This window comes from Temnothorax longispinosus, chromosome 9 (genome assembly GCF_030848805.1).
Source record: "Temnothorax longispinosus isolate EJ_2023e chromosome 9, Tlon_JGU_v1, whole genome shotgun sequence".
Lineage (NCBI taxonomy): Eukaryota > Metazoa > Arthropoda > Insecta > Hymenoptera > Formicidae > Temnothorax > Temnothorax longispinosus.
This window is the reverse complement of record NC_092366.1, coordinates 14,669,224-14,692,839: the sequence shown is the minus strand read 5'-3', so window position 1 is coordinate 14,692,839 and position 23,616 is coordinate 14,669,224. Positions and strand designations below refer to the sequence as shown.

At 39.1% G+C, this 23,616-nt stretch overlaps 3 protein-coding genes across 7 annotated transcripts; 2 read left to right on the top strand and 1 right to left on the bottom strand.

Annotated features, from left to right (window-relative positions):
* Positions 1 to 3,236: 3,236 nt before the first annotated feature.
* On the top strand, positions 3,237 to 3,653 carry LOC139818538 (dnaJ homolog subfamily B member 14). The gene has a single exon (XM_071787266.1). It carries the CDS (start codon positions 3,237 to 3,239, stop codon positions 3,651 to 3,653), a length of 417 nt encoding a protein of 138 aa, XP_071643367.1.
* A 206-nt stretch (positions 3,654 to 3,859) lies between these two features.
* On the bottom strand, positions 3,860 to 19,313 carry Ago (F-box and WD-40 domain protein 7). 4 transcript variants are annotated; one of them, XM_071788517.1, is made up of 10 exons: positions 18,687 to 19,313; positions 18,471 to 18,569; positions 8,392 to 8,642; positions 7,975 to 8,213; positions 7,673 to 7,775; positions 6,699 to 7,217; positions 6,200 to 6,607; positions 5,790 to 6,105; positions 5,533 to 5,687; positions 3,860 to 5,004 (listed from the first exon to the last, which is right to left on the bottom strand). In XM_071788517.1, exons 3-10 carry the CDS (start codon positions 8,599 to 8,601, stop codon positions 4,954 to 4,956), a joined length of 2,001 nt encoding a protein of 666 aa, XP_071644618.1. In that variant the 5' UTR covers positions 8,602 to 8,642; positions 18,471 to 18,569; positions 18,687 to 19,313; the 3' UTR covers positions 3,860 to 4,953. The 4 variants fall into 4 exon arrangements, with proteins under 4 accessions (XP_071644618.1, XP_071644617.1, XP_071644619.1 ...); XM_071788516.1 differs by lacking the exons at positions 18,471 to 18,569; positions 18,687 to 19,313 and adding an exon at positions 9,164 to 9,986; XM_071788518.1 differs by lacking the exons at positions 18,471 to 18,569; positions 18,687 to 19,313 and adding an exon at positions 8,882 to 9,109.
* Positions 19,114 to 21,461, top strand: LOC139819295 (uncharacterized). 2 transcript variants are annotated; one of them, XM_071788520.1, is made up of 6 exons: positions 19,114 to 19,242; positions 19,396 to 19,536; positions 19,784 to 19,938; positions 20,028 to 20,217; positions 20,356 to 20,811; positions 20,887 to 21,461. In XM_071788520.1, exons 3-6 carry the CDS (start codon positions 19,834 to 19,836, stop codon positions 21,075 to 21,077), a joined length of 942 nt encoding a protein of 313 aa, XP_071644621.1. In that variant the 5' UTR covers positions 19,114 to 19,242; positions 19,396 to 19,536; positions 19,784 to 19,833; the 3' UTR covers positions 21,078 to 21,461. The 2 variants fall into 2 exon arrangements, with proteins under 2 accessions (XP_071644621.1, XP_071644622.1); XM_071788521.1 differs by having other exon boundaries at positions 20,028 to 20,287.
* Positions 21,462 to 23,616: the final 2,155 nt, after the last annotated feature.

Below are 23,616 nucleotides of genomic sequence, written 5' to 3'. Positions count from 1 at the left end.
AAAGTGAGGAAATTCACTAGGGTATCTATGATTTTATTGGTCAAAATCTAGTAAATCTGTTCACTTTTGTAATTTTCACTTCGTTTCAAGAACCGTAATCGACCCCCTGTTCACTCACTGCAGCCATCTTGGATCAATCTTGGATTGATGACGTCAGAAGCGAGAAAAATATAAAAATTCTTGCAACATATATTAAAATAAAAATGTTTTTCAATAAGATAGCGTTTGTAATTGATAAAATAGACTTGTAAAATACACCGAAAACTTCCCTTTTGTTTGGGTAATCCACATATGTCAAATTGAATTATGCCTAATCAAAGGCAAAAACAAGCCGACAGTTGCCGAATTGAAATAAATATTTCCTTTCATATATAAAATTATAACAAAATGGGAGTCTTCGGTATATTTTAATACGACAATTATTGTAAATATAAAAACTGTACTAGAACGAAAAATAATGTTGTCACAAATTGTATGACAGAGACAGCCTGCCCTGATATTTGTTTCTCTCTGCTCGCGCCAACCCAAAACCCAGCCGAGTCAGTACCCTCTCTATACTCCGTCCAACGAGAGAATGGCTGCGTTCAACAGAAAGTTTATTTTGCAACTGTTGGAAGTCTTCTGAGCTCAGATTGGATTATTCTTTTAGATCTAAAAAATAATCCAATCTGAGCTCAGAAAACTTCCAACAGTTGCAAAATAAACGTTCTGCTGAACGTGGCCATTGAGAGTGGCTCTGGGTATAGGTGGGCAAAGGCAAAGTGGGGAGAGCGTAGCAGCGTAGCGCGCCCGTTATGGTACGGCACGGCAGCATGGAGGAGGGCTTGATAGGGCCATGTTCTGTTAACGCGCATATGCGCGCATTTTCTATAGTAAAACGTTACGTATACCATAGATAAATGCGCGCATATGCGCGTTATGGAACGCAGGGTAGGCCTTGTGTGAGGGGAGACCTGCGCGAGACGGACAAGTTTTCGTGGGGGCCGGAGCCATATAAAAAGAAAAGAAGAAAAAGACGAGTTTTCGTTGTTTCGTCTGATCTACTCTCAATCTCTCGTGATCTCTCGCAATCTCTCGTTGGACGTTGGACGGAGTATAGTATACTTATATCTCAGAGGTAACAGCTTGTTTTGCGTACAATAGAGCACATATTAGGAATATGAATAAATATTAAATATGGGATGTATAAATATAGGAATATTCCTGTAATAAATATTAATTATCCTGTATTAAATATTAGAGGATAAATGTAGGAACATTCCTATGTTTGTATGTTATAGCGTTTTCGACGGCCGGGTTTCAACCCAACCCGAGTTGAGTTATGACGTCACATGCTCTTCTATTTTGGACGATTCCAGAATGTGACGTCATAACCCAACTCGAGTTGGGTTGAAACTCGGCCCGCTCAAAAACGCTATTAATCTTTACAATTGTGCATTACGTTTAATTATATATATTATTTCTAATTCCGATTCCCTAATATTTAATATCAGAGAGAAGCCTGAGATGGAGGCCATACGGGCGCGATTTCGCTGTAACTTTATTTTGAAGCGCCTCTATGTCCACAAATGTGGACATTGAACTACGTGGCCAATGTCTATAAATATGTAGGTTAATGTTCCACGATTTTGTGGTGCTCTCCGTGCTATTGTCTACGACCTCGTGGTAACATATCCTCGAGGATCCTCGGAGGATCAAACGATTAAAAAAGAGGAATAGAATACGGCCAGTTTCACCGTCTTTCGATTCACGAGTGCGAATAGACACGGTATTAGGAATAAGAATAGGAATTGTAAAAAATATTTTACATATATATTACATCTATATTACTTTTATTTTTTAATTATAAAAATGACATTAATGCCCCTACCCCTACCTCTACCTCTGCCTCTACCTCTGACCCCACCCCTACCTCTTCCCCTGGCTGTTCCTCTTCCTTTTCCTCTTCCTCGTCCAAGTGTAGCCGCAAGGGCCGCTTGTATAATGTTTTGCAAATCTCGTGTCTGAAACAGAAAATTTAAAAAACATGTTAATACATGCAAAATAAAGAAGTAATAATAACTAATTAATTATAAAAATAATTATAACAATAATCTATATCTATGCTGTTAAATCGGGTATTTCTATTTCCGGATAACCGATTTTTTTTATAATATCCATGAAGTTAGATATTCGAATATCCGGAAATAGAAATAACCCGATTTAACAGTATAGATATATAGATTATTGTTATAATTATTTTTATAATTAATTAGTTATTATTACTTCTTTATTTTGCATGTATTAACATGTTTTTTAAATTTTCTGTTTCAGACACGAGATTTACAAAACATTATACATGCGGCCCTTGCGGCTACACTTGGAAGAGGAAGAGCAAGAGGAAGAGGAACAGCCAGGGGAAGAGGTAGGGGTGGGGTCAGAGGTAGAGGCAGAGGTAGAGGTAGGGGTAGGGGCATTAATGTCATTTTTATAATTAAAAAATAAAAAGTAATATAGATGTAATATATATGTAAAATATTTTTACAATTCCTATTCTTATTCCTATTCCTATTCCTATTCTTATTCCTAATCGTGTCTATTCGCCTCGTGAATCGAAAGACGGTGAAACTGGCCGTATCTATTCTATTTAATCGTTGATCCTCGAGGATCCTCGAGGATATGTTACCACGAGGTCGTAGACATAGCACGGAAGAGCACCACAAAATCGTGGACATTACCTACATATTTATAGACATTGGCCACGTAGTTCAATGTCCACATTTTGTGGACATAGAGGCGCTTCAAAATAAAGTTACAGCGAAATCGCGCCCGTGGCCTCTCTCAGGCTTCTCTCTTTAATATTTATTCTTATTCCTATTATGTGCACAGAGCCTAAAGGGTATCTGTATCCAGACAAATTTGCATAGCGCATAAACATTATGCATAAGAACATTGATTGGTTTTTAAACCAATAAATGTGCAATGTTCATAAAAAAATAGACTAGCCCATTTCCTTATTATAATGCATCTATACCAAGTTTGTATGGATAGGCTCTCTCGCTCTCCTATTTTAAAACTAAAAATTTTCCTAGTAGCTGGTAACTCGCTAGTAACTCGCTTTGTAAATCGATAGTCCTGCTTAAAACTCGGCATAAAGCTGAGACCATGTGATGTGAACAGTCACATGTAGAGCAATGTAGAGGTTAGCCGCTGAAGAGTGATGCTCTATGATGCTCTAGCTCGGGACGTTCGTGAAGATGCCGTTAAATTACTACGAGGTGCTCGGCTGCAGCGAGGAGTCCACTCAGGAAGAGGTCAAGCGCGCTTACCATCGACGCTTACTGCAGTTTCATCCTGATAAGAACAGCGCCGCGGACGTTCAGGAGTTTCACGACGTCAGGGAAGCCTGGCAGATACTCCGACATCGACAGTCCAGGAGGAAGTACGATGCGACCTGCAAGCAGGAGCAGTTAGAGGAAGAAGAGGAAGACGGTCCCGTGTACGCGCGTCTCTCACTGGACGACATGGAGGAGTCCGTTTTCGAAGACATGTGGTTCTACCGTTGTAGGTGCGGCGATAAATACTTTGTCGACCGAGATACTCTTCCTGAGAAGGACAGTTTACTTCAAGTGAAGTGCAACGGCTGTACACTTATCATCATTGTCGAAATATAGCACGCCGATATTTATATTGGCCACGAAGTTCAACCTTTGATGGTATCTGTAGGCCTTTTTCTTTTTCTTGTTTTTCTTTTCTTTTTTTTTACTGTAAAACACGACTGAACTTCATTTATTTGATCGAATGCAAGCGAGATGATGAGAGGAGAATGCGTTTTCTACGTTTGATTGTATAGTATGGCGAGATAACACTTACAGCTGTGTAGAAAGAGGTCGAAATCGAATATTTATTTTGTACAAAATATGTTTCTCAGCACAAGAACATGTGTACACTTATAATAAATTTTAAAAAAAGAAAAACAAAATCTAAAATATGCAGCAACATCTTTTCTTCTATTTCTTATTTTAAAAAAATGATACAACAGGTAACACATTCTTATAACATAAACTATTGAGCAATATACAAATAAACACGACACCTAGTCTAACCTAGGTCCAATAATAAAGATGCATTTGCACAGATTGCATTATCCGATAATGTCGTTCATGACATGATTCAGTAGAATCCATATAAAATTCATCAGTGACAACTGATGTAATAATCTAAGTCTTCATCGTACGATTCCACACTAAATGTAAAGATCTGGCTAATACAAATATTCTTCCGTTAGCAAGTCCACTCAATATTGACGAGATCAAAACATTTAATCATAGAAAAACAAAGGCGTATTGTTCTGTTCTGTGTAAGCTTGTATTGGTTCATCGTTTTGTAAAATCTTTGTATTGCACGTGACAAGTGCGCTATATTTGTGCAGACCTGTTCTTTTTAGCTAAACTTCTTGCATGGTTCATCTTTCCTCTTTTTCTTTTCATGTTGGAGAAAAAAAAGGAAAGATTAACACTGTACAAGAGAAGTTTCGCTAAAAAGAACAGGCCTTATATTGCACCAATGGAGTGAAACACGCGACATTGAAGTAGATTTTTTACTGCAAGAAGAAAATATTCTTAACCAAATTTTTTTAGTTTTAATAATTTTGCTTCAATTGCCGAAAAAAAACCTTATTCTCCTTCAATAAACGTCAATCGTATGGAAATATTAGCTTATAAATGTTTATAAAAATATTTGTTCTTAACCAGATCGATGTTTATATAGGAAAGTAAAGTCTGAAATCATATGATCAGGAAAATATCGAAGCTGACAGTTTGATAAATTCAGTTTGACGGTAATCGGCCGGTTACACAAATGTTCGAAATTTCTCGTAAAAAGATCTGTATGATCCGAATGACGTGTCGTTTTTTCTCGTTTGCCCCAGGAGGTATTGAGATTCTTCGATTAATGTCATTCTGCCTCGCAGTTTCAGTACGTCTCAGTCGCCTCGTTTTCGTCTGCCACCGTTGACAAATGCTCCTAAATGCCCACATAATAAACCTGTTATACTTACAATGAATCTCTCGTTAGGGATGTTTGCTACTTTTGCATCGTCGATGATTCCACTGAATCGTTATAACAGCGAAAATTCAGAAGTACACTGATAAGCTCCTAATTTTTCGCCCCCTCCCCTCCCACCCTTCCTCCCTCCCTCCTTCCCGTAAGTTTACGAGTCTTATAAATCTTACGTTTGTACACAACAACGCGCGTGCGCTCCGACAAAAAACGATATAAATGTAATTTTTCGACGGGCACTTTAATCCACCTGGATCATTCGCTACATCTCTCATTTCCTTTTTAGTTTTTTTCCCCTCCCCTCCCACTTCTTTCCCCCTGTAAGAACTTTGCCCGATTTTTACGGCACGTACACAGTCTTATCACAATCACACTATGTAATACATAAATCATTGTACAGCGTAGATTAGTTTTTTAGACTAATTGAAAATATGTACAGAAGTCGTACAAAGAGGGCGATTGGGTCCACGTGGGTGGATCTCACTATTTTACCTCAACGTCGAAGTCGAGGACAAGCAGTTTCGTCTCCTCGGTACCGTTACGACTACCTACTGCACATACTAGTTTCGTATCACTCGCTCGAATCCTCCACACAACACCGCCGCTACCTCCACTTTCCAGAGCAACTAGATTCCTAATGAAATCACCTGCGAACACAACACACAAGTTGGTCTTCGACGATCGACACGCATCGATTTCCGATCAGAAAATTATAGATAAGCGGCGATAAAAAAAGCACATATACAAACCAGTATTAACATCCCAGAGTTTTACTGTACCATCATCAGAGGACGTAATCACAAAATGGCTATTGAACTGAAGGCAAGTGACCGCTGATTGATGTTTGTTCGGACCGGAGAGAGTTTGAAGGCAGTGACCGCTAACAATGTCCCATACTTTAACGGTGGAATCAGCGTTACCCGATACTAAGATATTATTGCGCAACTCCATTCCCGAAGTGAGAGATTGATGACCCATCAGAGTATGTCTACAAGCACCTGTCTCTACCTCCCACACTCTTATACTCGTGTCCAATGATCCGCTAACAACGTGTACACCATCGAACTAACGGAGAGGAAACGGCAAACGGACACTCGTCAATGTCGAGAGAGAAAGAGAGAGAGATCAAAAGCGATCTAAACAGTACGGTGGCACTTACCTGGAGGGAATAAACGCGATTAGTATGTCCTTGTAAGGTATGAAGGCACTCCTCACGTTCCGGATTCCAAACTTTGACCATATAGTCATAGGCACCACTGACCACCAACTTTCCGTCATATTGCACACATCTGACCGCCGCTAAATGCCCCACGAGCACATGTAAGCACTCCCCTGTGTCCACCTGCCACACTCTTAGTGTCGCGTCTCTACTACCACTGACGACCTTGTTACCGTGCAGATGCATACACCTAACCGTCGACGTGTGACCGTATAATGTATGAATACACTGGCCAGTTTCCGCGTTCCACACTTTCAAAGTACGATCCGTACTACCACTGATAACAATCGTACCGGACATCTGCGAAGACCACACGCCCCCGGTGTGCCCAACCAATGTCCGTAAGCACTGAAACATTGAGAGAGAAAAAACACAGGATATACATCATCTCCTCCCTCGTTCATAACTGCCAAATCCCGTTATTTGCGATTTAGTTTACCTTGCCCGTGACGGCGGACCATACTTTGAGAGTATTGTCATCAGAACCACTAACTATCCGATTACCGGAGAACTGGAGGCATGTAATAACATGGTCGTCGTGACCTTTCAACACTTTCGGAGTGCGGATCGGCTTTGTTCTCCAATTCATTTTAATATTGTGCTGCCGCATGTAAGCCTGCTTCCATGGCGACGAGTTATGGTTCCCGCTCCGACAGTTCTTTCGTTTCGGCGGTGGTAGATCTTTCAAGTCCTCTATACCAGCTGCCTTGCACTTCTCTTTCCAGAGCAGATTGTCATCGGCTAGAAATCGCCAGTTCCGGCAGGTCTGTGCCGCCCTTAGGAGATCCTTCGGCTCCAGGAAGGCCAGTACCGACAACGCCAACTCTTTCGGCAGCAGGGATATGAAGTCTCGCTGAAACTGCGGCTCTATCACCTGCATCATGTGACGCACCTGCGTGGGCTCGCATCTCTCTATTAGTTCGTCTATCGCTAACATCCTTTCTGCGTTTGACCATCTCTGCAACAAATATCGTTTTTCATTGCTTTTTAAAAAGCTCTGAATATAATTGATTATACATTTAATTTTCTCTAATTCTGTCAACATGATTTTTTTGTTACTATTATTTACTATTAGTATTTGGCTTAGGGCCAAAGCACATAACATGGCGTAGCAATATACGACGGTCGTAGTCCCCGATCTGACAGATCAGGATACAAGCTTGTGCGTTACTTACGTCCACGACTACGACTGTCATATGTGCTTTGGCCCTTACGCGATTTTGTTGCGCGTGAACTTGGCCGCGAGACGTTACATCTTTTGATAATGGGAGCTTTCCAGCAAGCGACACAAGTCGACACAAACGTCGTTCTATCTTTCTTTTTTGGTAATGACAAAGACAAAACGACACTTGTGTCGCTTGCTGAAAAGCTCCCAGCATTTACTAGAAATATCAAGGCTACTTATGCAGATACCTGAAATTGTAAAAGCCAACTATTCATTTCCGGAGGAGGATTGTCCTTAGTAGGAATGACACATCTCACGTGTTTACCCTTATCATCTAGCTTTCTCGCACTCCTAAAGCGCAGAAGAGAAGTATTAAAATCCATACATAATTACAGGGAGCTTTCCAGCAAGCGACACAAGTCGACACAAGTATCGTTTTATCTTTGTTACTCATTATTAAAAAAGAAAGATAGAACGATGCTTGTGTCGACTTGTGTCGCTTGCTGGAAAGCTCCCACAGTTTCTATGTAACAAGCAACATAACACTCACATTGTATGAGACTTTTCTTCTGGATTAAGTTTTTTACAAGGTAGACAACACTCTGTTTCACTCTTTCGCTTTCTCTGAGGTTGGACAGCGTCTGATGGCACACAACTATGCGATACTGGACTCTCAACCTGTTCAGAGAGAAGAGGTAACGCTCGGGATTGTGACACAGGTGACTGACAATTGTTGCTCTCAACTTCCGCTGTACATTCAGTGTCGCAAAACAATCCGCTGTCGCTAATCTGGGAACATAGCAAAACATTAATTAGAAGAATATTGCTGAACTTGTAGCCATAACTTTAATATAAAAAAAATTGGCCTTGTTTGTCTCATTTACAACGAAAGCTAAAGCTAAAAGAGCAGTTGCTACTCCCGTTTATGCTAAAAACAATGAACAAAATAAAACTGGTGCGAACTTACCTCGCTTTCCCCTTCGCTGCTTTCTTCGTCACCCTCTTCCTCATCATCTCCATAATCCTCAGATTCCTCGTCTTGTGGCAACACCGAATGCATAGGGTCCAAGGAACTCGGCCCTGGAACCCCCTCGATACCCTCAATTGGACTAGGACTGGCACCGCCTAGCTTATTATTGTCAGATATATTGTTGGAGGATGAGGGAGGGACAGACATTACTATACGTAGTAATGGCTTTGTGAATGTAGTAACTGTACCTGAATAACACACAGAAATCAGCTGTTAGCACAATTGGCGGACAAATTGTTACGCGATGTCTCTAAGATTTCATCTGTATTCCTCTCGCACACAAATAGAAATCTTAATTCTAACGTACGAATCTAACGGGAATCACACAGCGTGTCACTATCTCGTTGCGTCGCGAGAGCTCGCACGGGACTCCGGAGGCTGTTGAGAAAAGAAAAAATAGTAAAAAGGAAAAGAGGACGAAACTCACGGGTCGAGATCCGATCGAACGGCCGATTGTCGCCGTCTCAACGCGAGGCTTCAACCTAACCTCGAATCGTTCGTGTAGTAGACGTGCGGTCGCGCGACTCGCGGCCCAACATAGCCTAAAATATCGCGATCGGACGATAACCGTACTATAAAACGACGACGAAGCGACAGCCACACCCCGCGTGTCCGCGCGAACGATGCGACGCGGATTCGCGACAGGCTGCGTGCAACACAAGGAGCTACGAAAGAGAAGCTGCGTGCAAACGGGGGAGGTGTCTATTACTTGGGACGGGTGCCGTATCCCGATTGTCAGCCTCTCACGGGTCGATCGACGACGACGACGGTCCTCCGATGCGACGAGGGAGGGCTGCGTTGGGGATCCGGCTGCTTGTCGGTGATGCTGTCGGCAACGACGTGATGCCTCTATCAAAGGAGCATGGCATTCATCTCCTCTCGTGTGCGGTGGGGGTGATCTTTAGGTTAGAAACACGAACGACAACGCGGCGATGCGACGGAGGAGACCGTGGCGTGAATTCTAGAGCAGCGCGGACGTCGAAGGGTGGACGAGCGACTGGCGTAAATACGACGAACGGGGCAAATCCATCGGGCAGCCTCCTCGGCGGCTCTGCTCTACCAGCTTGTCCAGCTTTTACCTCCGAACCTCCCGACTCCTACACGTTCGCACACGTTCGCACTTCGCACGACAGATATATACATGAGGTGCACTGCGCATGTATATGTGCGGCATCAAGGCGCGTGCACATGCGAGCGTTCTCTATCGCGTTCGCAAGCCGTGTTTTCACCATTGGCCTAGTTTACACCGATCTCCTGATACGCGTATCAAATAGTATATTTGAACTGATCAGCCAATAATCAGACTTATTTACTAGTTATTTACTATTTAATACGCGTATCAAGTGATCGGTGTAAACTAGGCTATTGACAATGGTTGAGTTCGTCTTATCAACACTCGGCGTTGATTGGTTGGTTTGGCGTTTGACTGCTACTGAGCGGCTTGGTCTGCTGAACGCGCCCAATAGGGGGGTCAATTGTGTATCTTGAAACGAGGTGAAAATTACAAAAGTGAACAGATTTTACTAGATTTCGATAAATTAAATCGTAGATACGCTAGTGAATTTCCTCACTTTTGTAATTTTCACCTCATTTCAAGATACACAATCGAACCCCTGGGATTTGATTACGGTTCTTGAAACGAGGTGAAAATTAAGCCTTGTATACACGATACTAGAAATCGGACCGAGTCATTGGGCCGAGAAAAAGTTACTAGAACTTGAATCGTGTATACAGGCAACTCGGATGAATTTCTCAAATAGAAATCTCGTACAGAAAAATGCATCCTGTCCCATTTTTCCGTACAAGTTATCGATTCAATTCCATGTTGCCAACGTTATTACTTTATAAATAGCTAGTCAATGATGGTCAATGTAACGTTGGACAACGGAAATGTATATAACTTTTATAAATCTTTGATAAATAGAGAAAAGAGAAGTATATGTATTCCACGGGCCCAGGCTCATACTCAGCTCTCGACCCCACATTTTTCGACTATAACGCTATCTAAAATCATCAAAGTACAACTACTTCTATTCGAGAACTTGAATCGAGGACTTGGGACCGATTTCTAGCATCGTGTATACAAGGCTTTAAAAAAGTGAACAGATTTACTAGATTTCGACTAATAAAATCATAGATACCCTAGTAAATTTCTTCACTATTGTAACTTTCACCTCGTTTCAAGAACCGTAATAAGCCCCCTGGTTCTTTTTAGTGCCCGTCTACAATAACCCTGACGAAAATTAAGAAGCTTTATAAAGCGTTGACAACCGTTCAATGAGGGTCTTTTGAGAGTTTATACGCTTTCAAACTTTATAAGAACGCTTACACAACGCCGTTGGATTTTGAACGCTTCCAGAACGCTTATAAAACGCTGTATATAACGTTTCATGAAAGTTCTGAAATGCTGAGGCAACGCTTTTCAGAGAACGCTCAGTATACGCTGCGTGCAGAGAGTTTGCTGTCAGATTTTTCAAACGTTTAGCAAACGCTTTTCCCATGAATTTTCAATCTACATAGGCTGCGGTCCATTTGACGCTACAAATGCTTCGAAGCATTCCTCTTCTCTTTTTTTTCAATGAAGAAAGCTTTCTTCATTGAAAGAAAAGAGAAAAGGAATGCTTCGAAGCATTTGTAGCGTCAAGTGGACCGCAGCCATAAAAATACATAAGCATAGTGTATGTAGATTGAAAATTCAGAAGCCATAGGCAGTATGCAGACACCATAGCGCATGCGCATATGGCTTCTGCATTCGTGCTCATGGCTCCTGCAATTTTATGTGCTTCCACCTTTAAACGGGGAGCACACACTTCTGCACAACGCATAATACGTAAGCATAAAAAAATTGATTGGTCTATTTCCTTATGCACATGTGTATGGACCAATCAATTTTCTTATGCTTACGCATTATGCGTTATGCAGAAGTGTATGCTCCCCGCTTTAACCCTTAAATGCCACCCGGGGTCCAGTGGACCCCAGACCCTTTAGAATGAAATGTTTTCAAATGTTCTTGCCAAAAATGGAGCTCATGCTTCCATTGATGATAGTTGAGTGATTGATCTACCCGTTTGTACACTTAGCAGTAGGGGAGACCGGGGTTAAACCGACACTATTTTTTTAAAGGCAATTTTTAATATTTAATTAAAATTTTTAGGCAAATTCAATGATATATATTTAAAGAGTATTTCTTCAGGTAAAAAATTGATTCAGGAAGTTTTGCTGTACGTCGCTTTGTTTTGCCGCCAGGAAAGGAAAAGTGACGCGAAGACAAATTTTCGAATTGAAAAATGACGGGGCGCGAACTCGACACCCCGCCGGGGCAAACTCAACACTTTGTTTGATCGACACAATTTGATCTGGAACTTATTTTTTTATTGTTTAAAAATAAAAATACATTGTTTATCAAATGAAAAGACATTGTGTATTAGAAACAAAAAGTCGGAATAAAGTAAACAATTATTTAAAATAATGAGAAAAAAAAAATTAAACTTTTAATTATCTTTTTCTGAACTGTCTGAAAAACAATTTATACACGTAAACTCGCGATCAGATGTGCGCACACATTCGTCATGAGCCATACGGTTGCATAAGATGCATTGTTTGTTATTAGAAGCTAATGAAATGTTTTCCGAACACACGCAACAGATGTTCCTTAAATCGTCATCGGAATCGGACGAAACAGTGACCTTTTTTGCGATAATGTTACTTTAGGTTAGTGTCGTCTTTGCCCCGGTGGCGTCGTGTCGACTTAGCCCCGAACGTCGTTTTTTACTTTTGTTACTCCAAAAATATATAAATTTTGAAAATATGCAAAAATTATTATCGGATTCGTATAAAGCATCGAATTTCCCATCAAAATCACTTAGCGGTAGATTCGCAAGAGTAAAGCTCGATGAAAGAGTAGACATTTTCGAGAAATCAGAAAAATTACTTTTCACTATCAAAAACACATATGTCGCGTTAAAAATTACACTATAACTCAGAATGTTACCAAATTCCGTTGATAATACTGGCACATAAAGACGCATTTACAGTAGCAAAGGCAAGTTTCTACGATAGATTTAAATTGGCAAAAAGCCTAGGCCGGTATTCATAATCAGATCTTATTTCAAGACCGTCTTAAGTAATATCTTAAGATGCTAATACGGCTCTGTGATTGGTTAATAACATTTTAAGATTGTACTTAAGATGGTCTTAAATATAAGAACCGACTATGAATACCGGCCCTAGTGTCAAGTTCGCCCCGCTGTCGGCTTAGCCCCGGTCTCCCCTACTCAGTTTACTTAATTTTTTATACTATGTTGAAATTGAAATTTTAACAATATAAGCATTTTATTCTCTTTTCTAGCCTTGAACAACATTGAAAAAAAATTTCATAACTAAATATAAAAAAATCAATGAGTAAAAAGACATTTTTCATGCTGGGGTCTTTTAGGCCGGTATTCATAGTTATTTAAAATTGTCTTAAGTTCAATCTTAAGATGTCATGAACCAATCACAAAGCCGTATTAGCGTTTTAAGACATTACTTAAGACGATCTTGAAGACTATGAATACCGGCCTTAGACCCCATGTGTCATTTACGAGATTCTTGAGAGGTGTGGCATTTAAGGGTTAAGCGGGGAGCACACACTTCTGCACAACGCATAATGCGTAAGCATAAGAAAACTGATTGGTCCATATACATGTGCATAAGAAAATAGACCAATCAATTTTCTTATGCTTACGCATTATGCGTTGTGCAGAAGTGTGTGGTCCCCGCGCCCATTAAACGCTCAATAGAGGCTGCACGCAGTTTCCAATGATGAAAGCAAACGCTTTCAACTTATTATAAACGCTTAACAGAGGACCTCTAAATGTTTTAAAGAACTCTCAGCAAACGTCATACGTCATGTAAACGTTGTACAAACTCTCAAAAACGCTATATACAAACGCCTTTCAAACGCTGCAGCGTTGCAATTTCCGCTCTACGAACTCTCTACTGACCGTTTCTAAACTCTTTTAGCAGCCCTTAGAAGTTTTGAAGTTAAGGGTCGGCAGGAGTCACGGTGGAGACCTCTGTCGGGTTGGGTTAGCTGCGAGTACGTATTTTATTTATTATAAATTTTTAAGAGCAAAAATGCAAAATCGAGCTCTTTAACTGACTGCATTATTATATAAAGAGTGTATAAAAAAAAATTCACGAATCTATGTAACTTATTTGATGAGAAATATAGATATTACGAATCCGTAATTCCGGCCGGCCGACATGTCAAATTACGGATTCGTAATATCCGGATTTCTCATAAAATAAGTTACATAGATTGTGAATTTTTTAATATACTTTTTATATAATAATGCAGTCAGCTAAAGAGCCCGATTTTGCATTTTTGCTCTTAAAAATTTATAATAAAAAAAATACGGACTAGCAGCTAACCCAACCCGACAGAGGTCTCCACCGTGACTCCTGCCGACCCTTATTAATTGTAAGATCATTGAAGATTATCAATCCATCCATAAGAAAAACGCTTCAAAATTCCTTTTTCGCAACTGTTTCCTCTCGCACCAAGGTAATCTAACAAAAAGAGAATTATGATAACTTAATTATTCAACAAATAACTTGATTATTAAAATTTCAGATCTAATCTAAAGTGTAATCATTGAATTTGTACATACAATTTGTTTGAGATTGCGATTTCATCGTAGCGTGCATCGATTTCGTCGCACGAAAAGGCACAATGCGTGTGCCTTCGTTGTATTATAATTTTATAACCTCAATAAAATTATTATTTTTTTGTGAATTGCATTTATAACATGGGCTTTTCCAAGAACATTATTTAATCTATAATATTAAAGACGTTTCACGAACTCTGTTTTTATGTCCTTGTACCATGCGATAGAAAAACCAACGTTATAAACATTCGTCGGTGTAACAAAAAACAACAATTGTTAACGGCCGGTTAACAATATTTCGTTTCGAGTCGGCACGTTGCGGTGACGTAGGCAGCTGATTGCAGCCGATTGCCAATCGCTCGTCACAATCCGCGCCTCGCGCATATCAGATGCGAATAAATGCGTGTCGGGCCTCTTGGCCGCCAATCGCACGTGACGACCTGAAGTCATTTCTGGCGCTTCAAATTCAATGGTGACAGCCGAGAAAAAGCTCCTTTATAAAAGAGCGTGCTTCGACGGAGAAGCTCTCTCGCTCGCAGTTCACCCACAAGTATAATTCAAACCGCTTTAGTACACCGCCTAGAACTAACTTTCGCTCGAATACGAATTTAACTTCGCTATCTCGCTTCGCGAACACGCTTTTCGCTGCTTCTTGCACACCGTACTCGCTTCTGTGCGCGCTATCTTTTTACGGCTTATTCCTTTGCTGGAAACAAACGAACTCTGTACATATTGTATAGATAAAATTTATTTGGCTTTTAATATACGGATTTTTGTGAACTTATTCTTTTGATTTTTTGTAAACTGCTTTTCCTCGTGCTTGTCCTTCTCGCGCTATCATCAATCGCGTATTCGCGCACTCTCGCACACAATTATTGAATTGTACGCCTTTACTATAACATACAAATGTCAAGCTCTGAATTATTTATTTGCTTTTTGTTAAGTACAAGCTTATGCATAAGCCTGGCCTCTAGATTTAAGTAGGGAAACTACACACTACTCGTGAATTCGAATGTAAAGAGATTGTGTATTCTGAATTTAACTTTTATTATATGAAAATAACTCTTATTCCAAACTAGGATTGTCTCATAGTCGATACATAAGTGGCGTAATAAGGTATTGTACAAAATAATCAGCGCTGCATAAAATACAATGAAAAAAAATAATCATTAAAGAATAATCCTTTCTTGTGCAGAATTCAATATTGTAATCTTGTATCAAATGATAAAACTCCTCTAAAGAAAGTAGATATCAAGTATCCTCATTTCTCGAAAATGTTGACGTAGTCAACTGTATTCCAGAATTAATCTATCTCAGAGAAAGGATCGTTCATGTTAAACACATTTTTAAAGCATATAGTACGAATAAATATCAATGAATATACAAAAAATAATCATAAATGAAGTAATGCGTCAATTAGCTAGTAATCAGGAAATAATCCTTCCAGATGAAGTGATTAAATAATATAAAATTATACATATACTCGAAAGAGCAATAACCATCTTCTAAAAGAGACAAAGGATTACGCTAAGACAGCCTGTTCTGAGTGTTTCTACAAATCGTATATAACGCACTTTTCAATATTAATTGACACATTAATTCAAGCAATAAAGCAAATTATCCAATAAGTAATAGCGGTTTATAATCGAACTCAGTTAAAGATAAAGAAAGAATTCAATTAAGTAATAATTAATCATACGCAGATAATACGTTTTATCTTAATAACGCAAGAAATGTCAAAATTAAGCTGCACGCACGTACCGGCACACTCGCGCATGCGCCGTATCACGCCTTCCTTTACAGAATTCGCTCCTCCATGAAATTCGTTTAAATATCGTCCTTTTTACTTAATGGGAATTGCTAAAAGTAATAACTTTCCTTCTTCCTTCAGTTAGTATCGATATTGGAAGACAACAAGTTAGCTTTGTCCTGACTCGGTAAGGCTGGACTGTTCTTGAGGCTCTAATTTTATATAGATTAGTCCTGACTCGTTAAGGCTAGACTGTTGTTGAGGCTCTGATTTTGTATCTTTAGTGCTAGAAGAAGTTTCTTCTTTGTGTATTGTTGTGTGGTGCTTCTTACCACATTTTTGACAACGCTTAGTTATTCTACAATTCGATACTTTGTGACCTTGGTGACTCCCTAAACAATTGAAACATAATTTGTGTTTGGCTATGAGTGCCAATTTTTGAGCAATAGTCTCATTGATATACTTAGGACATTTTATAACGTAATGTTTTCCTTTACAAATTGGACAAGTATTATGCGATGTGTTAGACGATTCATTATCGTCAGACGTTCCTTGGTAATGAGTTTTGGCCGTAGCCATCTGAGGTTTCAATGCAATCTGTCCTACTCGAGATTTTTCATACGCCTGAAGGGAGAAAAGACGAGTAATAAGAAATTCGTTAAGCTCTTGCCACGAGGGAGGGATCTTTGATGACCCTAGTTTATTCTCCCAAGCTTTAACCGATTCTGAGTCTAACTTTTGTACCATCATGAATACGAGAAAATCATCCCATTTTTCCACTGGTCGTTGTAACGTTTCTAATGTTCTATAGATTTGAAGAACAGCAGTGTATAAATGTTCTAGCTCGCTAGCCGATTCCTTTTTCATTGATTTTAGATTAACTAAAGATTGTAATGCCGTGTTAACTTGAAGTCTAGGATTGTCATAAAATGGCAAGTCTCTAAAATTGAGCCATTTTGACGGAGTACCGTCGAACGTCGGAATGTTAATTTGAGGGAGACGCGCATGCTGATATTGAGAAACGTTGGATATATGAGTATCCTGAGATCGAGATGGTGCAGACAAAGACCCTGCCAAATTGTGCTGGTCTGTACTGATACTAGACTTAATCTTTTCAACTGCTGCTACGTAATCCATGTGAGTTACGGAAAATAATTGATCCGTGAAATACGAGTGCGTTAGAATTAACTGCCTGTCTTCACTTGTAAGTTTAGCAACTGCCAATAGAATGGCGTCATGATTTAAACTGAACCTCTTCCAATTTTCATCTAAGGAGGAAAGGTAACTATCTATTCTTTGTTTCGTAATTCCCGAGGACCCTTTTTTGATAAAATTATCATAAGTGTTAGCTATGTAATTACTCAACGCGAGTTGTTGATTGATATGATCAATTATCGAATCCATTGTACTGATTGTAGATATCTATTGATATCAAACTCGAAATGATTTATAAACTTTCGCGAAACTCGATGTGTCGTTTCCCTCATCCGGACATCAAATGCAATAGTAACAGTATTCAAATCTCAGAATTGATTTCTACTTCAATCTTTGTATCCGGAATTACAAATCCGGAACTACAAATCTGGAATTACGGATCCGGCTCTACAAATCCGGAATCACATATCCGGCTCAAAGGACCAATGTTAAGTACAAGCTTACGCATAAGCCTGGCTTCTAGATTTAAGTAGGGAAACTACACACTACTCGTGAATTCGAATGTAAAGAGATTGTGTATTCTGAATTTAACTCTTATTCCAAACTAGGATTGTCTCATAGTCGATACATAAGTAGCATAATAAGCTATTGTACAAAATAATCAGCGCTGCAGAAAATACAATAAAAAAAAATAATCATTAGAGAATAATCCTTTCTTGTGCAGAATTCAATATTGTAATCTTGTATCAAATGATAAAACTCCTCTAAAGAAAGTAGATATCAAGTATCCTCATTTCTCGAAAATGTTGACGTAGTCAACTGTATTCCAGAATTAATCTATCTCAGAGAAAGGATCGTTCATGTTAAACACATTTTCAAAACATGGTACGAATAAATATCAATGAATATACAAGGAATAATCATAAATGAAGTAATGCGTCAATTAGCTGGTAATCAGGAAATAATCCTTCCAGATGAAGTGATTAAATAATATAAAATTATTCATATACTCGAAAGAGCAATAACTATCTTCTAAAAAAGATAAAGGATTACGCTAAGATAGCCTGTTCTGAGTGTTTCTACAAATCAAATATAACGCACTTTTCAATATTAATTGACACATTAATTCAAGCAATAAAGCAAATTATCCAATAAGTAATATAGCGGTTTATAATCGAACTCAGTTAAAGATGAAGAGAGAATTCAATTAAGTAATAAATACGCAGATAATACGTTTTATCTTAATAACGCAAGAAATGTCAAAATTAACGGGACTGAACCACAATAGACGCAAGTATAACGCAGTATTCACGTGAATATCGGGATCACGTTTCTCTTTTGGTAATCTATCTCGACAATGTAATTTTAAGTTATATACAGAAAAGATAAATGATTATCCACGCGGGTTGCAACCTTAAGAAAATTAACGAGAAGAAATTATACTGAGCTCAGTTTTCTACCATGGTAACGAGGGCCCGCGATGCTTCCAGTCCTTTTAGATTGAAGACATCTCTATCTTCTGTTGCGGAGGTATTCCTCGCATCGTTCTCTCGCGAAATCTGAAACCAAGGATCGAAACGATGAAAGAACCATAAGTCCATCATCTTACGCTGGACGACTATCTAGCGCCCACTCTGATGATGCTCGATGATTTAACAGAGATCGAAGGAAGTTACCTGCAAGCTGAGCCCTTCCTCGTATATTGAATATAATCCGTGAAAAGATGGTCGCATTGACCAAGCCCGAAAGGGCATTCGCCTATTCCACAATGGCGGTCTCGTCCTTTGTTCGTGTGACGACGTCGTAATGGCGACGATCGTTCTTTCTTTTACGTAGCTCGGACCGTGGGTTTTTAAGTATCGTTCCTCTCAGCAGTACCGCAACAGCCTCGCTCGACAATACTGACAACTCTCTGTTTTTTGTACAGTAACTCGAATATCGTAACGATTACAATCACGTATCAATTTTCAACTCGATCAAACGAATCGTCTCGCAAGAAAGTAGTAATCGAACACGACTATCAGTGACGACGGACGATCGACGAATGCCCCCTGAATGCCCCCCGCCCCCGCTCGCCGAGCCGCACGCACGTACCGGCACACTTGCGCATGGGCCGTATCACGCCTTCGCTGTGCGTGATCAGTCTCTCATGGGCTTGGGATTGCTTGGGATGCAACGCGGTCTGTGCTGTGCCGCGCGTGCATGAATATATAAATCTCGCAGATGAAATTGGTAACGGTACCATTGCCGCCATCTGTGATAGCGCTCCACCGTGCTACTATTAATACATCAACTACTACCACAGATGTCGACTAATACACAATCTCTTTCCTTTTCTCATTTCTCTTTAAACACTTTTAATAAATTTATGTGAAAATGTTGAAGGTACTTGACAGAACTTCCAACATGACAGACTCACAGGACGTCAAGAATGAACAGGAATCTGAAGTGTTGAAAGGCGATACCGTGGTTGATGAACTTTACAGAAGCAAATTGATAGCTAGTACTCTAATGTCTCTGTATGAGGTAATTTCTATAATTACTCTTCACATATTAACTATTTTATATGTATAATAATAACGTGCAAGTCCAAATTGAACAGCAACATTACACAGAATATTTTTCAAAATTTTGTTTTATCTGATATAATCTTTTTTTATTGCAGTCTATTCCTTTTTAATTTTTTTTATATTAAGTTTAATCTGCTTGCAATCCTTATTAGATTTGTGGTAAGATTAAAGTGTTTGATGTATTGTACAATAATTTATTTCAGATTGACAAGAATGGCTGGACGAAAGAGCTAGAGAATCAGTTTCGTACTCTATGGGATTTGAGTATGAAAAAAGAAGTGATATCGCATCTTATGTTATGCGATTTTCCCAAGATAGCAAAGAATACACTGATGATTTCAAACAATCCTTGATGACTGTACGACTTATTAATCATGATATTCAATTGAGTTCTATAGAAACTATTTTAATTTTGGCTGTTTAATAGCTACATATATATTTTTTCAGGAAATAATCTTAGGTATCATGAACAATGTATACAGCAGTGATGAAGCCATCGATACGATAGGCCGTGACCGAGAGCTTAACACATATCCTGAGCCGTTTGAAGTCCGACGACTCGTTAATATTGATTCAACTTGTCGGGATCTTAAAGAAAGGAATTGCGAAGCTACTGAAACATCATCAATCAAATTTGGTAGATCATCTTATGGAATGCAAATTTTTCGAAGATTCCATGGTCTTTATATTAATGAATTTGACTAACGGTACGCACTGTAATTGCACAAGAGAATTTTTTTGCATAATTAATATAATCTTGAAATCTCTGTCGTAGATGACTTATTAACAGAAATAATAGATTTGCTTGCATTTATATTTTGTGTATGTGTGAAGAAGAAAAAATTCTGGGAGAAACTGAAAGTACACGATTTGATTCCTGCAATGTTAGGACCGATGCAAGTAATAATGAGAGACCCGAAAGAAACGAATCTTTTTGAATGGAAGCTTGCCCAAAACTGGCTATCATGCTTGAAGGTTGTTATAGTAAACTGCGATCACGAAGTTGAATTCGAGACTGAAGAGAGAGCGTTGAGGCTCATGATGATTATATATAGAATTTTAGAACCATGTAAAAAGTCATGTAATTTATATCCAATACCGACAGAAGGCATCATCATGATTTGCAATGTTATAAACATACTGGCGAGTTTGTTCATGGTGAAAGTGCCACCAGTAAATAGCATTTTAGCGACTATAACTTTCTTTTTTGGAAATAACTTTTTTAGAACGAGTATGTAATACAATTTTTTGTTCTAATTGTAAATAGTACACACGATCACCTTTTTTGCCTAACAATATGTATTAGTTTCAGTATCTGATTCAAGAGAAGAGGTAGATTCCGAAGACTTAGCCTATCTTTTAGATCGCCTAAATAAATACTGGTTATATATGATTAGTATGTTCTGGAGCGACAAACAGATTGTGGAAATATTGCGTCTGTGTGAACACGACGTTCGTGAATACATAATATATAAGTGCTGTACAATCTCATCCTGAAGTGACACCCAGAGTGCTCGACAAAATGAAGAAAGTTGCCATCTTCTTTACGTTAAATCCATTCGTCCAGTCATAAAAAAACCGTGTAAAAGGTTTTATTATTGACTACTTGCTTTTCCGCGATACCGATTGGTTCTCTCGCTAATAAAAGTGAGAGAATAATGTAGTGTAATAGTTAATAGTATAGTAATAGTAATATATGTCTCTTGATAGTATAATATTATTAAAGCTAAATAGCGTGCGTGTAGTGTACGTCTGAGATGTCTAGCATAGAATAAATAATGAGTAAAAAATTATTCCTTAATTTTTGTACGAAAATATCTTAACATGTCTCGACAATATCTGTAGGTACATTTAATAGTTACAAAAAGTGATTTTAAGTAATATTACGTACTAGGTTTTTTTTAGTCTAGATCCCTTTTCCTAAATCCTCTTTGTTCTTACTTTTTTCTTCGCAGACAATTTTTTTTCCACTTTAAGTTATATTTTCCTTTCTTACATTTATGTATATATATAGAGATAATATTTATTTTTCCCGCGTATCACGCGGATGTACATACATATAAAGCCCCTTGCACAATGCCAGGCAACAGGCAATAGGAACAGGAAATAACCAAAAAATCGTTAATTACAACCTAAAAAATTCAAATGCTATGATTGGTTGGCAATAGGCAATAGGCACAGAATTTCCAACGTGACGGAAACTCTGTGTCTATTGCCTGTGTCACTGTTTATTCTGCATTTATACATGATTTCTGATTTCTATTCCCTGTTCCTATTGCCTGTTGCCTGGCATTGTGCAAGGGGCTTTACTCTCCGATGACCCGCCATTTTTTGTTCACTTTCATTTTTTCAATGGCCGCGTTCAGCAAATACAACTGTTGAGTTTGTCTTATCAACACTCTGCGTTGATTGGTTGGTTCTAAAAGTAAGAGCCAATCACGTTTGACTGCTATTGAGCGGCTTGGTTTGCTGAACGCGCCCAATAGGGGGGTCGATTGTGTATCTTGAGAGAAACAAGATGAAAATTACAAAATTGAACAGATTTTACTAGATTTCGACAAATAAAATCGTAAATACGCTAGTGAATTTCCTCACTTTTGTAATATTCACCTCATTTCAAGATACACAATCGATCCCCTGGGAGTCGATTACGGTTCTTGAGAAACAAGGTGAAAATTACAAAAGTGAATAGATTTACTAGATTTCGACTAATAAAATCATAGATACCCTAGTAAATTTCCTCACTTAATTTTGTAACTTTTACCTCGTTTCAGGGCCGGTATCACAGTCTCCGATTAACGTGATCCTCCGGTTAAACTCACTCTTCGTCTCTTTCTAGGGGGACAGTTAGAAAGAGATGCAGAGTGAGTTTAATCGGAGGATCACGTTAATCGGAGACTGTGATACCGGCCCTCAAGAACCGTAATAAGCCCCCTTGTTCTTTTTAATGCCCGTCTACAATAGGTGTTTTAAGCCCTAAGCCCTAAGAAATTGACCAATAACAGTTAATTATTCTCCTCAAATTCAACTGTGATTGAACAATTTCTTAAAGCCCGGTGTCCACGATGCAAGAACTGGGTCCAAGTTTCGGTTTAAGCCAATGAAACTGCTACTTTTCTGTAAGAGCTGCAAGTTGATTGGCTTAAATCGAAACTTGGACACAGTTCTTGCATCGTGGACATCGGGCTTAAGGCTTAGGGCTTAAACCACCTATCGTAGATGGGCACTTACTAAAACCGGTTCTACAATAGTGCTGGTCTACAACCTTGGTTTAAAGGATATTTAGGACGAGGTCTACAATGCCAGTCGTGGGTCGTAGGTCGTAAGAAACTGACCAATCAGAGTCAATTGTTTTTCTCAAATTCGACTGTGATTAGTCAATTTCTTGCGATTTATGGCTTGCGACTCGCATTGTAGACCCTGCGGGCTCTAATGTCCCTCGCACACTGGACGCGATAAACGATGAGCGATGAGCGATAGCCAATAAGAGCTCTGCTTTTCCAGTGACATCTAGAAAAAGCAGAGCTCTCATTGGTTATCGCTCATCGTTTATCGCGTCCAATGTGCGAGAGCCATAAGTGCCCGTCTACAATAGGTTTTAAGCCCTAAGCCCTAAGAAATTGTCCAATCACAGTCAATTATTCTCCTCAAATTCAACTGTGATTAAACAATTTCTTAAGTGCTGGTCTACAACCTTGCTTTAAAAAGTATTTAACCTTTAAGCCGTAAGAAACTGACCAATCACAGTGGAATATGAGGAAAATACTCGACTGTGATTGGTCAATTTCTTACGGCTTAGAGCTTAAATACCCTCTAAAGCAAGGTTATAGACCAGCACTTAGGCTTAGGGCTTAAAATACCTATTGTAGACCGGGACTAACCGTAGAAGTAAGAATTGAGCAACGCGGTTGGTCGAAACCTTACTGTTACGTTCTACGAAAAGTGTGTGTGCCCTGCTTCTCAATTGGAATACGTGGCAAATAGTGGACATAGGCTGCGTTCGTCTTGACGCTTTCAGCGCTGAAAGCATCGCTCT

Coding starts and splice junctions, on each gene's coding strand:
- LOC139818538 (XM_071787266.1), top strand. CDS start 3,237: ATGCCGTTAAATTACTACGAGGTGCTCGGCTGCAGCGAGGAGTCCACT.
- LOC139819295 (XM_071788520.1), top strand. CDS start 19,834: ATGGGATTTGAGTATGAAAAAAGAAGTGATATCGCATCTTATGTTATG. Junction 19,939..20,027: donor TCAAACAATCCTTGATGACT/GTACGACTTATT, acceptor ATATTTTTTCAG/GAAATAATCTTAGGTATCAT. Junction 20,812..20,886: donor AAATAACTTTTTTAGAACGA/GTATGTAATACA, acceptor AATATGTATTAG/TTTCAGTATCTGATTCAAGA.
- Ago (XM_071788517.1), bottom strand. CDS start 8,601: ATGTCTGTCCCTCCCTCATCCTCCAACAATATATCTGACAATAATAAG. Junction 7,218..7,672: donor GTTGGCTTTTACAATTTCAG/GTATCTGCATAA, acceptor TATTTGTTGCAG/AGATGGTCAAACGCAGAAAG. Junction 5,688..5,789: donor ACTCTGGGATGTTAATACTG/GTTTGTATATGT, acceptor TTGTGTTCGCAG/GTGATTTCATTAGGAATCTA.